Source organism: Falco cherrug, chromosome 14 (genome assembly GCF_023634085.1).
Source record: "Falco cherrug isolate bFalChe1 chromosome 14, bFalChe1.pri, whole genome shotgun sequence".
Taxonomy (NCBI): Eukaryota; Metazoa; Chordata; class Aves; order Falconiformes; family Falconidae; genus Falco; species Falco cherrug.
Genome location: NC_073710.1, coordinates 17682112 through 17698464, shown reverse-complemented (window position 1 = coordinate 17698464; position 16353 = coordinate 17682112). Strand labels below are relative to the sequence as shown.

General features: G+C 40.5%; 1 protein-coding gene across 1 annotated transcript in view; it reads left to right on the top strand.

Annotated features, from left to right (window-relative positions):
* Positions 1–4986: 4986 nt before the first annotated feature.
* Positions 4987–16353, top strand: part of PKD1L3 (polycystin 1 like 3, transient receptor potential channel interacting) — a 41702-nt gene continuing 30335 nt past the window's right edge. Inside the window, 9 exon segments of the mRNA XM_055726945.1 lie at positions 4987–5521; positions 6087–6251; positions 9273–9458; positions 10235–10345; positions 10766–10913; positions 12607–12827; positions 13503–13907; positions 15001–15099; positions 16175–16224. Coding sequence (XP_055582920.1) covers positions 4987–5521; positions 6087–6251; positions 9273–9458; positions 10235–10345; positions 10766–10913; positions 12607–12827; positions 13503–13907; positions 15001–15099; positions 16175–16224 — 1920 coding nt within the window.

The following is a 16353-nucleotide window of genomic DNA, read 5'->3' as shown; positions in this document are numbered from 1 at the left end:
GACAGTAGAGCAACAACAAAACCAAACCCTTTTCAGTCAGCAAATAACTGAGTCTCACTATCAGGACAAGCAGCCTAGGAAGGAGCAGCAAGGAAGGAAGCGTGCATGTGACCCACCTTCTTAAACCAATTGGCAGCTGAACTTTTTTTAAAGCCAGCTGGAGAGATGGGAGATGTAGATGTACTTCCATCCCTTTCTGGATAGTCTGCTCAGTACTCAGTACCTCCTGCCTATGCGGGTAATAATGGAACAGGTCTTTTCAAGAGGCAGAAGGGTACATGTACCCTTTTTCTGCACACTGCGGAAGGGTACATGACACACCAAAATGGATCACTCATGATCTTGTCTCACGTTAATGACTCCTGAAAATAATCTTTTTACTACCTCAAATCCAAAGTAATATAAATCAATTTTCCATTTATGTGATTACTCAATTCATAGAACAGAGATATATTTCTGTTCCTGATAAAATCTATACGTTACATTCAGTAATATTCAGGAATGTAAAGATGGTAATATCCTCCTATAGAGAGTAAATTTACTTGCTCCTCCTCAAGGCAAATGAACAACAGCCAAAATGAATGGGTGTGTGATTTATTCCTTCCCATTGGCAGCTCTTCATTTCCTTAACTCTTCAAATCTAATACTTTCTGGCCTCTGTCAAAGACTGTCAAGCTATTCTGCTGTGCTGCAATGCCTTTTGAATCACAGGATGTTATTAGGCTGTCATGACGCAGCTGTGATCTGTACTAGGGTACAAATCAGGACCACCCTGAAGTCAGTAGTGGCACCATACCTCTCCTCCTTGTCTGCACACCCAGCTCTCCAATAGCCCAGTGAAACTCTGGAACAGACTTTTCTCTGGGACACCAAAGTTCAGAAATAGAAAAGTCTTATGAATGAGCCATGTTTTCCTAATAGCAGCAGCTGGTCATGGAGAAATTTGCAGTTGGATACAGGGAACCCTGAACTATAGAGCTATTGGTTATGTTGAACAAGCATTCAGGCTTGTATTTTTCAAAAATTGCAACCTAGTGCTTGGTGCCTAATTAGGGGCATGAAAGGCTGATTTGCAAAGGTGTCAAGGTAAGCCTACCAGTGTTGTTAGATAAGCATTGTGTGCGCTTGTCTCCCATTCTATAAGAATTTAGGCATATAAAGCTAAACTTTCCAAATGTCCTATCATTTACATATATAAGGTTAGATTTTTAAAAAATGAATTAATGATTATGAGTACTTTGAGGTTTGGCTACCAAAACTGAGCTGGTTTTAAGGAGTTCAATTTCAGGAGTGGTGAACATCACCTAGAAGGTTCCCTTACTGAATCAAGGTGTAGACCACCATTTTTTTTAAACATTTCTTCACCTTTTCAACATTGTAAAGAAAATACGTTTCAGATTTCTTTCACCTCAATAGCTTCTACTTCCCACAACAACAACAAAAAAATAATAAACCTTTAAGGATCCATTTGAAAACCAGGAATAAATCACTCATCATTGTTTTTTGTGATGTTTCATATAGCGCAATGCTTTTCTTAAGAAAGTTTCTCTTGATGGCCACCATCTGATGTAACTCCTAAGGGCAAGTTAGGACTCTAAGAGATCTGTAGGGTCCCCTAAAACATTTCTGCGAAAAATGAAAGACTTATTCCCACAGATGCAAGAGAGTTCGCAAACAAAGGAGTTATTCATAGCTTTATCGCAGCTTGGAGTGAGGGTGTGAAAATATTGAGAAAGCTTTGTCACGAATTTCTGGTCAAAGCTTGCAAAGCACAATTGCCTCGCAAGCCTTATTTTAGCTGGTGAATATGTTTTAGTTCAAGTCACTGGTACATAACACGTGCTGTAGGGGTGGTTGCTCCATGAGCCTTTCAGGCAGACAGCTGTAACTGAACAAGGATTAACAATTTTTGGCTATATGCAAAGGGGTCACAGTTCCTTCAGAACAGTGCTTATATAAAGACTTTTCTGAGCCAGCCTCAGTTCTTCAGAACTGTGCAAAAGGCAAACAAAAACCAGCAAGTGAATGGTTTTGGTGTATCCAAAATCTATACAACTGACATTTTCCGTGATGCTTCCCTGAAGTTCCTGGAGTAGCTTTACAATACCTGTTAGAGGTCAGTTACACTCCCATGCTCAGTCAGAAGAGGAGAACTTAGTGTAATTGCCAGCCACCCCCTTGAAGCAAAGACAGAGGTTTAATTAAGCACTTCCATGACTGCCTTTTGAAACATGCAAGATGAGAGTATACAGCAAGGTGTACCATTTTGTCTCTTGCACACCAGCATACGTGACTATTTAAGTAATTTCTTAAACTATTTAAATTCTTTAAATTCAGCAAGCTATACAAAGGCAAATAGAAAAAAAAAAAAAAAACCAACCCCAAAAACAAACCCACAAAAACCTCACAAAACCATTATATTGTGAAGCTTCCATACAGACTTCTGGCATAAGAAAGCTATTTTTAAAAAAGGCCTTTCTGTTGAGGAAGAATACAAAAGGCATGTTTCTTACAACATGGTAAATTCAAGGAGCACTGTTTATTTGAAATCAAGCCATTTTTCACTTACGAGTGAAAAGGGCTTTCAGAAACTTTATCTGTTCCTCAGGACCACAGTGGCTAATTTTGATGCTTTTAAAGCAGTATTTTCTTTTCTGTAAATGCTTTTCTCTTCCTTGTGGTAAACAGAATAAACTGACAGACTGCTTTACTGGCACTAAAATATATGAAGTCAACAAACTGCAGAAGAGGGAAACTGTCTTTCTTCCATTCCCCATCTGCTGCAGGCAGCTGAAGAGTTACTTATAGCAACCGTAGATTAGGAAAAAAATTCACACTGCTGTAGAAATTGCCAACAGTAGACTCACTTGGAGATCTTGGCTTTATTTGTAGACATTTCCAAACATTATTTGTTCTTTTTTAGGGCCTGTTTCAAAATCCGTCAAAGCCAAAGACAAGACTTCCATTAATTTCAATGGCTTTGGAGGAGATTCACAGAGGATAGCCTGTGGCATCTCCAGCTCTGGCGTTTTTAGCAGTATGTTCATGTAGTCAAATTTCCAGTTGCATAGGGAGAACTGGACAATGCTACAGAATCCATTCATCACAAATGTGACTCAACGGCACCTACTGGAAATGCACAGTCTGTATCACTAAGCCAGATACATTTAACTACCATCTCCTTTGCTACACCTATGTTTTTAGAAACAGGCTGTGTTTCTCATATCTAAAAGAACAAAATGGGAGGGCTGGCTGCCAGCTTCTGCAAAGCCTGGCAAGTCAGGAAGAAGCAAGGAATCTGAAGGAAATGTCACGAAGATGTACAGTGGCCAACTAACTGAACAGCAGCTGCCCTCAGCTCTGACTTTTGCAGTAGCTTGAATACAAAACAGTTCGGTTGGGGGTTCCCAGGCCAAAGCCTATGAAGTTTTGTATGTAGGCCCAAAAAGGACTCCTAATTTGCAGACATCCTTGACATAACCAGCTGATAATCAAAGTTATATGGTCTTTTCCAGGAAGGGGATGGGTGTCTGGGCACTGACTGGGCCAGATCCATCAGCTAATCAGAATATGGATTGGACTTCTCCTGAGCTAGGAAACCCAGTCTGAATATTCACATCTCAGCTGCTGCATAAGCCCTCTCTGTTAATCAGTCATAAATTAATGTGGGATCTGCTCCAAGGGCTCCATAGCTGCGGCAAGTCTTGATTTTCAAGTGTAATGGGAAAAGAGATATCCAGCATAGTGTCTGTCCCTCCATCACAGTGCATTTTCTTCCCCTTTCCTCTCCTCCTCCACAATTGTCCTACCCATTAAACACTTTCCATGGCCTTTATCTCAAACCCCCTGATCACAGTTCTGCTTTATCCAGCTGGGCAGGGTGACTATGAACCGCAGGTCCAGAAAGGTCTTGGGACTGAAGATCACTCTTAAATGTTTACTGGATGCATACTTCAGTTTGCAAGAAAGCTTTAGAGTTAGAGCTGGGCAGGCATACTGCGTGGTATGTGCACTACCTTCAGCTCAACGGCACAATCCAGGTGGCATTTCTGGAATGTGGGAATTCCACCAAACATCACTGCTTCCTGCACCTCTGTGATGAGGAGCTGGCTCACTGATCCATGTCTAAATATGAGTGCATGTTCTTTCAGCATCAGGTTATGGTGCTATAAATTAATAATTGCCTCAAATTCAGTGGGGTTAATGCCAAAGACAGGGGGATCACAATAGCTAAAGATCCTTATTTATACTCTATTTCTGCTAATCCAGTGGCCTTGTAAACCTGACGGGTATCTTTTTGTAAGGAAGTTCAGAAGCACTTTGGGATTTCAGCTCCTAAGTATTGCTGGGCTGGCTTCCCAAAGTCCATCAGCAGCCTTTGGAATGTGCACATAGGGCTCCTAAGTAGTTTTGATGATTAAGGCAATACTTTCATCTTTTCTAAATCACAGTTTTAACTTCTGGCCTCCTCTACCTCCTAGCAGGTATAAATACTGTAGCTCTATACAGTTAAGCAGCTTAGCTTGTAAGGGATGATGGGAGCATTTCACCCAAAATGAAGCTTACTTGGAACAGCTGAGATTAACCTGTGTGCGTGTAAACAGGTGGGCAGTAGGAATATGATATGATAATTAGACATTGCATTAGCATCCAAAAGAAGCACAACAAACAACTATTATTACAAATAAAGCAATCCAAAACAATAAAATATATCTAGAGGAGCACTGTGTGTTTTCCCGTCTCGTAACTCTTTGTGTTTCTCATTTCCCTAATTCTCCTCTCATTCTTACTATTGTATCTCTGTTGTTGTAAAGACCTCCAGCTTTAATGTTCACACAATGATGCCTTTGATGTAGGAGCCTTATCTCACTTTCCCATGTGTTCAACGGCAGCATCTATCAACTTTATCTTCTCTGCTCATGAGAAAAGCAATACTCTGATGTCTTGTCTTCAAACTGACTTCACGTGGAATGAGATATTTACACAATGGGCCTTACAATGGCCATTGCACTTGTTGTGTGTATCCTCAGACACAATTGCCTTTATATATTAGAAGCAATCTGTTCCATGTTCTATCGCTGCTGTTGTTGCAAGCAGCAAGGAGGAAGGAGAAATGCTGATGACATGACAAGCACGAGATCTCAAGCTTTGGAAGAAGGCAGGGGAAAGACTGGTGATTTGATAAGCAAGATGAGTGCCACACAGGGCACTGAGCTGAGAATGTGGCTTGGGATCGCAGTTCTAATTTCTCTTGCAGGATGTTTGGCTGTGGACGATGCAACCGTTGATGAAGGGACCCTTTGCTCAGAGTACCAGGTAGCTTTCAACCATTCATGCTATGAGTTTGTTAGGCTCCAGCGTACCTTCACAAGTGCCCAGAGCTGGTGTGAGAGAGGAGGAGGGCACCTTGTCTTTATTGAAACTGAGGAAACTCAAGAGTTCTTGCAAAAACATATTGCTGAGGATCAGGAATGGTGGATAGGACTGATCTCAAACTCCTTGCTGAATCAAACTACTGACGGTAGGTGATTTTGAAATCATGTCTTCTTGAAAACTGTATCAGCCCATGATGCTTACTTGACATGGTAACAAACACAGTTAGTTTCTCTGTAGACATCTGCTGAAAAGCTACTGTCTTTTGTTGCTGTAACTTCAGATTTATATTAAGAAGTTTAAATTGCCTGGTTCACTTCCCAGTTGCCTGTTGTCACCCTTTCCATTGGATCTTGTAGCTGTGTGAATGCATGGTGAATTAGAACAGCTTGCTGACCCAGTGAAAAAAATGCGCTGGGTTAGGTCTCCAGTGGAAGAGCAAGCTGAGACAATTCATCACACTAGGAAATGCTGCAAGATCTGATGCAAGGGAAATGGTGGAATCTTGAGGTTGGGAGCACAAGGGGAAGGGGTAGTGTCTCTTTTAATGATTATATCAAGTTAAATATAAAACATAATTGAAGATCCCTATTCAGACTAAACCACCTCTGCTTCAGCAGGAGCAGGGCTACAGTCCTGCTCTGCAGGCTTTGGCTCTGTAATTGTATTACAGTTGAAAATAAACACTGGGGACACAATTGCTTTGTTCACAGGGTTGATGATTTGGCTGGACACTTCAAATATAAGCTACAGTAACTGGTACAAGGATCAGCCATCTACCTTCTCATCCACATGTGGGTACATCCTGAAGAATGCCAAGTATCAGTGGGGTGTGACTGAAAATTGCAGCCAGGAATTTGACTTCATTTGCGAGTTTGGTAAGATACACAATAGCTGAAACTGAGAAGTGAGCATGCCATATTCACAACTGTCCATAAATTGCCTGGTTGCTTTCAAAGTGGCTGCAAAATAACTTAATCAAGCTTATTAAAAGTGAACAAGCAAAAGGCCATATAACCCCAGCAGGTACTCCTTTTCTAGTGTGCTGATATAAGATCTGATCTAAAGAACGGAAGAATCCTGAAATCACTGGGAGATGTAGGTGCTCAAACTAGCCAAACAAGGTCCAGGTTCCCAATAGAGGTCTAGCAAAATAGAAACGGATCTGAGGGTGAACCTAAATGAGTAGCAGTCCATGTCTACAGTGGACATAAGCTAGCTAGTTTAAATTTGAGTAGTGCCTCCCATAGCATGGTTGCAAGAATAAACTCTCACAACACCATAGTACCTGAGCTAGATGAGAACTGCATAACTGCCCTATAAAAATACTCTTAATCAGAAATACGTGCCAAAATAATTTCCATCTGTAACTGAAGCAAAAATACAGCCAAGCTTCCAAGAGACACCACTCCTAGCAGCCTGGAGTAAGCAAAAGTGAGAGCAAGTCTTTCTTGTTTCTTCTCAAACCCTTCCATGAGGTGAAGTTTGAGGGCTTCCCCAGGTAAAGAAGCAGACAAGAACCTGTACTACCTGGTGGCATTTTAGTGCTCAGACAGAAACTCTTCAGACATTGTGTCCCTTACATTGTGACTTGGAACAAACAGTCCTGGAAAGAAATGCTGGCAATATCACCTCATTCAACATATAGATACGAGGGGAATTTGTGTTTCTTGTACTTTGCACACCAGCCAGGCATTTTAAACTGTAACTAGAATAAAGGTCATAAGCGCCGGACGGACAGTTTGGCTGTAGACTCACTAATACAAAAAGTCTTTGAATCCAGTATGCAGGTACAGGTTTCCACAAACCCTAGAATTGCTGCTGCCTTGGTCCAGTACTGTACTACTTCTGACATAATTAACAAGTCATTCCAGCAATCAGCAAAACTAATAACGTTTTGTTTCCTGTCCTGATTTTCTGTTCCACATCCCCTCCCTACCTTCCTCCTCAGCACTCCCAGTTCACTCCCATCTCCCCAGCATGTCGCACCTCTGCAAATACTTCTCACTCCCTCAGCTCCCTCCCCGGCAGTCCTGCAGGTGCTCCAGAGCTCCAGATTTATGTGCTGGCCAGTTGAATCCCACACCATGGAACAGATAAACATCAGGTTGTAATCCCTACTCCTAATGGAGGCACTGATGTAGCTCCTTCTCTTCTACCTAGCTATTGATTTTCATGGAATTTTAGGGTGTTTTGAATTTTATATCTATACATCAAATCTGGCTGAAGATGACTAACATTAAAAATGATTGGGGGAGATGAAATTGGCAGACAGCACAAACCCTTATGCTTATTTTCCTTGCAAAAACAGACTAAAATTATTTTTCCATTACAACCACAGTAGACAAATGTCTGTTTATAGGGAAATTATCATCTGTTATCATAGGATCTGACTTAAAGACTATTAAATTCAAAGAGCGTTTGCATTAATGAAAAACAATGTCCTACACCACATCCATCACTTCATTACCCAGGACTGAGGCAACTATAGCCTTGTTTTCAGTATCTACAGCCCATGTCCATTAATAAACATACATATTTCGGTAACAGAGTGGACTCCACTTTTAGCAGCTTTGCGTGTGCATGCAAGGAATTAGATCCAATATCCCAAAGAAAAAGTTTCTCTAGGTGTTGAATGCCTGGAACTTCCCACAGCCTGAGTGTGCTTCAGTTTGTCTCTGTAAAATGGGCATAGTGATACTTAACACCTTCACACACAGCTACTGTGAGGCTTGGTTTGCAGTAACGTTCAGTTTGAAACTTCAAATTAAATGTGTTGGTACCTCCAAATAGTACCACTAGTTGAATTTAATATCTCTCATTCCTGATAACTTGTCTACTTGATCTATGAACTAGGTCTATCTGTACAAACCACTAACCAGAGTGTTCTGTCTTCATCCTTTCTTTGGCCATCTATCCTGGTTATCTGTGTTTCTCGACACAAATAAAATCTTTCCTTATTATTATTTCTTATTATTTCTAGAACAAAAAAAAATTTGCACAAGATGATAGTCTGTATTAGAATTTAACAACAAATTATTTTTCAGGCTTATTTAGAGAGCTCTAATCTGTAAACTGATCATGTTGCTATAGTTACAGCCAGGCTTAGATTTAGCCTTTAAATAACAATAGCACACAATTACTGCAGTGTGCACACATTGGCACTGTTAATCAAATTACTTAAGGGGAACGATCAAAACAGCAACTGGAGGACAATGTATTTAAACCTGAGACAGCTGAAACAAAAACATTCTTTTGCAACACTCCCAAAAGACAGCAGTCTTTTGCATCCTTCTCTTCAGGGTATTAAGTATCCTGATTACTACAGGATACTAAGAATTCTGAAAGATAATTAACTGTCCCAGATTAATCAAAGAATGAGGTGTACACATTTAGAGATATGACCTTACTCATTTGAGCAGTCCTGCTGAATGAAGTCAGTCGAATATCACACAGGAACAAAGGTGTCTCTGTAGCAGAAATGGGAACAGGTCCCATACTTAATATGCAAACTATTCTCCAGAGCAATTACCTGAACATCATGCAAATCACACACTGCCAGAAGGCTCTTTTGGAAGCAAGGAGTAACTTTAAACCTTCCAGTACTGCAGATCAAATAAATGCTAAGCATTTTCCTAAAAAAAAAAAGCTTATTTTTTTAATTCAAAATTTTTTATTTTAAAAAAATATTCTCAAATTTTTGTTTAAAGCAGTAAAAACCAGAAATCTATTACTTTGGATTTTAAAAAAGGGAAAATATTTTATTCTTTGTTCTTTTTTAAATTTTATTTTATTAATTGTTCAGCTTAAAAGGGAAAAGAGAAGAAATGGAAACTAAAAAAATGGTTATTCACAACTGTAGCAGGATTTTTCAGAAATATTTTTTTCTCTCCTATTAGAATCTGGTCAGAGCATTGCTTGTGAAAATAACAATGCCACTGTACAGTGCGGATCAGGAGAAGTTATTCAAATCGGAGAGAGCTTCTATGGACGGAAGACCCCTCACTACTGTGTATCGGAGACTCCTCTCCAGTACGATACAGATGAAGGCTGTAGCTGGATCAGTGTCAGAGATGAAGTAGCAGGTAGTATCTTATGGCATTGCTTGTTGGAAGCATAGAGTATGTGCCAAAGTTCCTGGTCCCTAAAATACTTTAGTTTGTATTTCAGTAGAGTTAGTGAATGGGAAAGTGGATTATTGCTAAAATGAAGGGAATCAGAGAGAACTTCTGATGTAGGAGGTTCCCAGAAGAGGCTGGATGGAAAGGAGGGACTTTGCGAGGAGCAAAGATTCAGAGGAGAGTGGGAGCAAGTGGAGAATTAGGGCGTTTCTCTCACTGTGTGAAGAAAATATGTGGCCACGCTGATTCCCTGATGAACTCAATGGGATACCCTAGGTTTGACAGAGATGGAAGAGAACACATCCATACAAACCTAACTCCAAACCAGGAAGGGCGAAAAGGCTGGCACCCACGGGGACAGGAGGGATCTGCTGCTGCCTGCTGTGTGTTGAGTACCCAGCTTGCTGCACCTACGTGGCTCTGCTGCCTGCCAGACTGAACAGTGGCTATGGCCTGTCTCTATGGTGATTCTTTGGGCTTCTAGCCAAAATGAAACAAAACACGTAACTTGGGGGTTTTAGCCACTTTAACTCAGCTTTTTTCCAGTAAAGTGGAATGGTGCTAAGAAATACCAGGCAATAAGCAACACAAGTCAAAGTGACGTGGGAGTTTGTCTAGACATCAGGCACCTGGTGTTGCTCCCTCTCTCCTTGTTTTCCCTCTAATCATCTCTCATCCGAGCTGTTACGACAGTCAAAGACAAAACCCACTGGTTCATATAAAATGGTCCTTCTTTCCAGGCCAGTGTCACGGTCTCCAGGCCTGCCAGGTGGCAGCAGATGGCACTTTCTTTGGAGATCCTTGTCCAGCTTCTGGAAGCTATTTGTCTATTCAATACCACTGCAAGGAAGGTAAGTGGGAGGGGGCTGTCAACACCAAAAGCCTGTTCTGCTCTTTGCTGCAACACTGTGAGCATTGATATTTATCTTAAAAATCACAGCTCCATCCTCAGTGAAAAACCTGGAAGAGCAGTGACCACTAAAAATAGGGACAAAAATGTAGCTTCCCTGTCCTGAGGGGTTTTGGTAGGATACAAAGCTAGGAAATTCAATCACATAAAACACACTTAGATGAAATTATGTTCCAAAAGAATCTTGAACCAGTAGGTATGGGAAAGAATCAGCTCCCTGTTGCACCACTAATGCACTCAAACTAGCATCAGTATCAACTCTGTTTTGGAGAAGGCCTGCTTTCAATAGACGACAATTATTTGAATGATGCAAGAAATGTAGACAGACGATGGCATTGAATTCTGTCATTATGTTTTACAGGTCTGCAGCTGGTTGTAACAGATACGTGCTTTGTCTTTGAAAATGTCATGGTCAGTTTGAACTGGCTGCTCTCTCCATACTCTGGCAACCTTTCCTGTATCATTAGCACTGGAGATGGCCACACTGTTGATCCTTACTACCCTCTAACGTAAGATACATCCTTCATGTATCATCAGATAACCAGTCAGTTTCACTGCTTGCATTTTATTGAATGCTCCAAGTCTCTTAAATGAGATGTTAAACATTAAGTTGATTAATAATAGATCATACTTGGATTCTGCAGAAACTTGTTTTGAAATTAATACACAATTTTTTGTCAAGCTGCCAACCACAATCTTTCTTCTGCTTATGATGACAAGTGATTCCTACTTCTTACTAAGAGAATTTATTCCCGAACCCAAGACAGAAAATTACTGAAAACATATCAGTAACTGCAAAAAAACCAGGCAAGCATTACCTTCTTAAGTTTAAAGAGTATTTTTTAATAACATTTAAAATAATACAACAGCTGGAGTTTTTCTTTTGCTTTAGTTGCATAAAAATTGTGTCTTCTCAAGATGAAACATTTTTCTGCTGGATTTAAAAATCAGGTTTTGTCCTACTTCTAGGAATGACAGACAGAGAATGGCTCTAGAAATTTATTCATTTACTGATGGAATCCTTCTTGAGTCAACCAGAAAAGTAGGAGTAGAAGAATGAAACCCAAAAAGCAGTAACGTACTAGAAACAGTAAACATTCTTTCAGAGCTACAGACACAGGCCTGTAGCTGTAAAGAACTTGAAAAAAATTCTTTGATAGTGCGCTTTTAAGTAAGATACATTTGCTGGCTGTAAGCAGAGGCTTGCTCTTTTTGTGGGAAGCCCTTTTACTTCACCTACTAAATGGCTCACGGTCATGCTCATCTGTTTTCTGTGTCCAGTTTGGTACATACTCTTACAGGAATTGCCTCTACTGGTCTGATCTTGTCATTGGCATGTTTTTGAAATCTGGTTAGAATGAAACCTTTGTCTTCATTAAAACTGCTAATGAAAAATAAGTGTTATCAAGGATGATATATCCTGATCTTTGTCTGCATTTGCTAGGTGGTACCATGATAAGAACAGAAAGAGTTCAGAGACAACAGTGTCAGGAATATCACTTATTTGCTTTCCATGGTGCATGTCATTCAAGAAGGGTATCTTTAGGTTCTTTTCATCATTTTGCTGTGCTTGTTAGTAATAACAGCAACTACCACAGATATCTTCATATCCATTCATCTCTTATTGCTATCATGACCAGAGCTGCACCAGACCCAGGAGTCAAGAAGAGACATTTTTGCTAGCGTGGGCAAGTACAGAAGCAGCTGCACATTAAAAAAAAATAGAGCAAGGGAGTGCTCTGACAAAATGCTGAGGAGCCTCAGCTTCCACTGATATATCTAGGAGAAGGTAAATCAGGAATAAAATAAAGAATAGAGAATTAAGGTCACTGTTACATGTTCTAATATGCACAGTCACATGTCTGTGCTCAGAGCCAACGAGTCACAAACCAGATCTAATGCCACATGCTATTGAACTGTAATCTACCTACTTTACAGCAAAATGTATCCACCCGTATAGGTACGCTTTGAGAATGACCACCCCTGATATACAACCTTAATGACGCTGTAGCTGGAACAAAGGAACAATCTCCAACCCTAAAAAGTCTCTGTAAATAAATGAGGGATTACAGCGATTGCAGGAGAGCTGAGTCAGGTCAGAAATCTGGGAACTGTGACCACTGTTCCCACGTAAGGCTAAGGATTTCCCAGGACAGTCTTCCACAACAAGTAGCTGTTCTCTTTCTATTCTAGACTGGTCAGCAACGTCACATACAGGTATTCAACTCCTGGAGTGTTTACTGTTTTTGTGGAATGCACCACCAGTGAATGGCACGTGATGGCACAGAAGAGGGTGACTGTACAGGATAAGGAGGATCAACTAAGCATTACCGGGTGCTATAGCCAGTATGAATCTGGGAACAGCTCTCACTGCCGTACACTGTATGGGGAGTTGTTGTGGATTCAAGTTGAACTCAATGGAGGTGACGGTAATTACTTTTCGTGATTTAAATGGTAGGCTAAATATTATGCCACCCATGCGATAGAAGCAGGATTTTCATTATGCAAAACGAGTCACCTTTTTAGTGAATGCTTTCCCTCTAACTGTTGCATTGCTGCAATTGAACGCTCTCAGCTCTATTGGAGGGGGTCTTTCTCAGAGCTATTACACCAAAACCAAGTATAAACCCTTTTTCCCTCTACACAAAGCTGACAAAGCATGAGCATAACTTTAGTCACACAAATCCACATGAAGCCAGTAAGAATATCTCCATATTTAAAGTTAGGAATCCACAGAAATGCTTCTCGGATTGAGGGTAAAAGGATCCTGTGCTGAGCTGGTCACGTTTGCTGGCGTACATTTCATTTTTTCTTCAAGTTCCTGGAATCTACATATATCCTTAAAAAATAAACTTCAGTAGTGTATGTTTGAATTCTCTTGACTATCCTAACAGTCCCAGCAGAAAACACACGATAGATAGACTACCATAGGGAATCTAAAGGGGCACAAAACCACCTTGAGTGACTTTACTAAAAATGACTGCATTGCTACAGTGTTCTTATGACTCCTTTATACATACCCAAAAGCTGCACAGAGCCACTAGATTTGGATGGGCTATTACACAAGCTGTGAGAAATTTTGAACTGTCTTTTTGCAGGCAACGGAGTCACCTACATTATATTAGCAGATAATGTGACACTCACTGAATCCAGTGCAAAGGAAGGAATCGCTCCTCACAATCTGACACTCAACAGTGCCTCTCAGGAGCTGCTGGGCCCAGGGATACATCAGCTGGAAATCCGAGCATCCAGCAACACAACTGCATTGGAGATCTCTGAGCGTATTGCTGTTCACTTCATTGAGCCAGTATCTGGTCTTCAGGCTGCACTAGCTTCTCACACCCTGCACCTGGGGGAGAATTTGGAGGTGAATGTCTCTGTGTCTCATGGTGCCCCAGATCAGCTGAAGTTTGAGGTGACTGGATGTAATGAAACTCACTCTCATAAAGAAGATGGTCCTCATGGGGAACCTCGAACATACATCATCCCCGTGCACTCTGAAGGTACAGTGTGCTGACATCTGTATTTCCAAGACACAGCTGAGTAGAGGAGTTCACATACAGTCACAGCATCCTGGGGTAGGGGACAATTACAGGTGAATTGGGTAGCTTTTCTAACTGCTCAAACTGGGTCTGCAGAACACTATGAGCAGCACAGTCTCATTGACTTGTAAGGGAGCTAAAAAAAATTAACTGGCAAATGAGTGTCCATATGGAGACGGAAAGCAAGGCTCCACCTGATCTTTGCAATAGAAAAGACATAGTGAACCAGGGTTTAATTTTCATGACACAAACTGATTCAAGTACAAATGATCACATTTTCCTGAATCACAAAGTGTTTTCCTACTGTTTGTTCATATGCATAACTTTTCAAGTTTACAATCCTCTGCATTTTACACTGCAGTAATTAATAATCTGAGTTCTCAGTAGAGATGACAAAGAAAAGGAAAGCTTCTCTGTGCATTGGTGTCCAACATGTAGTTTTTGTTGGACTTACTTATGAAAAAGTTTTTTTAGTAATTTTTTCTTTCCATTATTAAGAAATCAAAGCCTTTAAAATGTAGGTTAGGGAGATTGCCCTTAAGAGTTAATTCAGTGGCGGAAGATAAAAAAGTTTCCTCCTTTAATGAACTATACAAATCCCATGCCAAAGCAGGAACACTACAAGCTAATTATGATTTCATTTTATGTTTTAAAATTATTAAATATTACAAGTTTTATTGGGTCTCCCTATACCCATTTGAACATCCCTTCCTTTCAGGCAGAAATTTTCAAACAAGACATCTGCTCTCTCAAGATGCATAAACTCATTTGGCCTCCAGTATTTGCACACCTCTAGTTCCCTGTGTGGTAATACCATAGCCAGCTGACAAAGAACAGCATTGCAAGCGCTAGAATAAAGACAGCTGAGTTATTAAAAAGCTAAGATAAAGGGGAAGACCATTCCTTGAAAAGCCTTTCAGCAGTGGAAAGTCATCAGAAAAAAACAAAGCTCTTAAAGAAATTAATAGGATTTTCTGTATGAATTAGATTTTAGACCTCAAATAAGATGGACTGGTCCCACTGGTATTCTTAACTGGCCATTTGTCTTCTCTAGGTACTTTCCTAGTGAAAGTGGTGGCCATGAATGCCTTCTCAAACATGAGTCTGGATCTTGGGTTCATCACTGTGTTGGCAAACAGTTCTCACAAAAAAGGTAACTGCATTAATCTGCCAGTGCTGGTTTTGACCACATAAGTGTCTTTTTGCAATCACAGCATTTCACACAGTGTTTATGATTTGTATCTAGTAATTGCTTTCATTCCAGCAACTGTGCTGTAAACTTTTGTGAAGGCTTATTCCTGATGAAGGCAGAGTCCCTGGCTTTCAAGTAGTCATAAAATAGTATCATTCTGTATATGTTACACATTGCACATTTGCTATTTGTCCTAGAAATAATTAGTGAAGTTTATGGCTCAGGACATAGCTCTGAAACCAGGAAATAATTGCATCACAGCAGTATCATAAATTGTTGTCAGTAAATGCTTCTAGATGGCTCATCATTACATTTACAAAATCAGATTATACCAGGAATAAAGTGACTTTAGTACTAATCCTATGAAGCCTTTTCCAGTGCTTTCCCTTAATTTTTCTTTGGACATCGATGAAACTCCATCACCTTCCATGAACTAATTTTAATTTCCTGTAATCATAGAATGGTTTGGGTTGGAAGGGATGTTAAAGACCATCTAGCCCCACCCCCTGCCATGGGCAGGGACACCCACCACCAGCCCAGGTTGCTCCCAGCCCTGTCCAGCCTGGCCTGGGACACTGCCAGGGATGGGACACCCACAGCTGCTCCGGGCAACTTTGTTCCACTGTTTTGTCACCTTCACAGTAAAGAATTTCTTCCTACTGTGTAATCTAAATCTGTCCTCTTTACAGCTTAAAGCCACCCTGCCTTGTCCTATCACTACATGCCCTTGTAAAAAGTCCCTCTCCAGCTTTTCTGCAGGCCACCTTTATATACTAGAAGGCTGCTATAAGGTCTCCTTGGAGCCTTCTCCAGGCTAAACAACCCCAGCTCTCTCAGCCCATCTTCATCATGTTTGAAGAATCAGGATCACCTCCTTTGTAGGATGTGACTAGCTTGTTACAATTTCAGTCTGTTACAGCCCTATCTGTCAGACTGTTGGTAGCTAAACCCTGTGTATTTGAGTCATATTCACTGAGCATCTCCGAAAGCTCTACAGGTAGCACTAAAATATTCTGCTTTGTTTTGTATTAAACAGATTCTGCTAAGGAAGAAGGCAGCTCCAAAACAAATACCCAAAAGACAAATGTAAGTATTATTTAAGGAACTTCCTTTAAAATTTAAATGCTTAGAAATGTTTCTTGCCAGTAAAAGTGCTGCATGAGATATTGAAAAGAAGTATTTGTAGCATACTAGATTATGGACTAGATTTTCTGT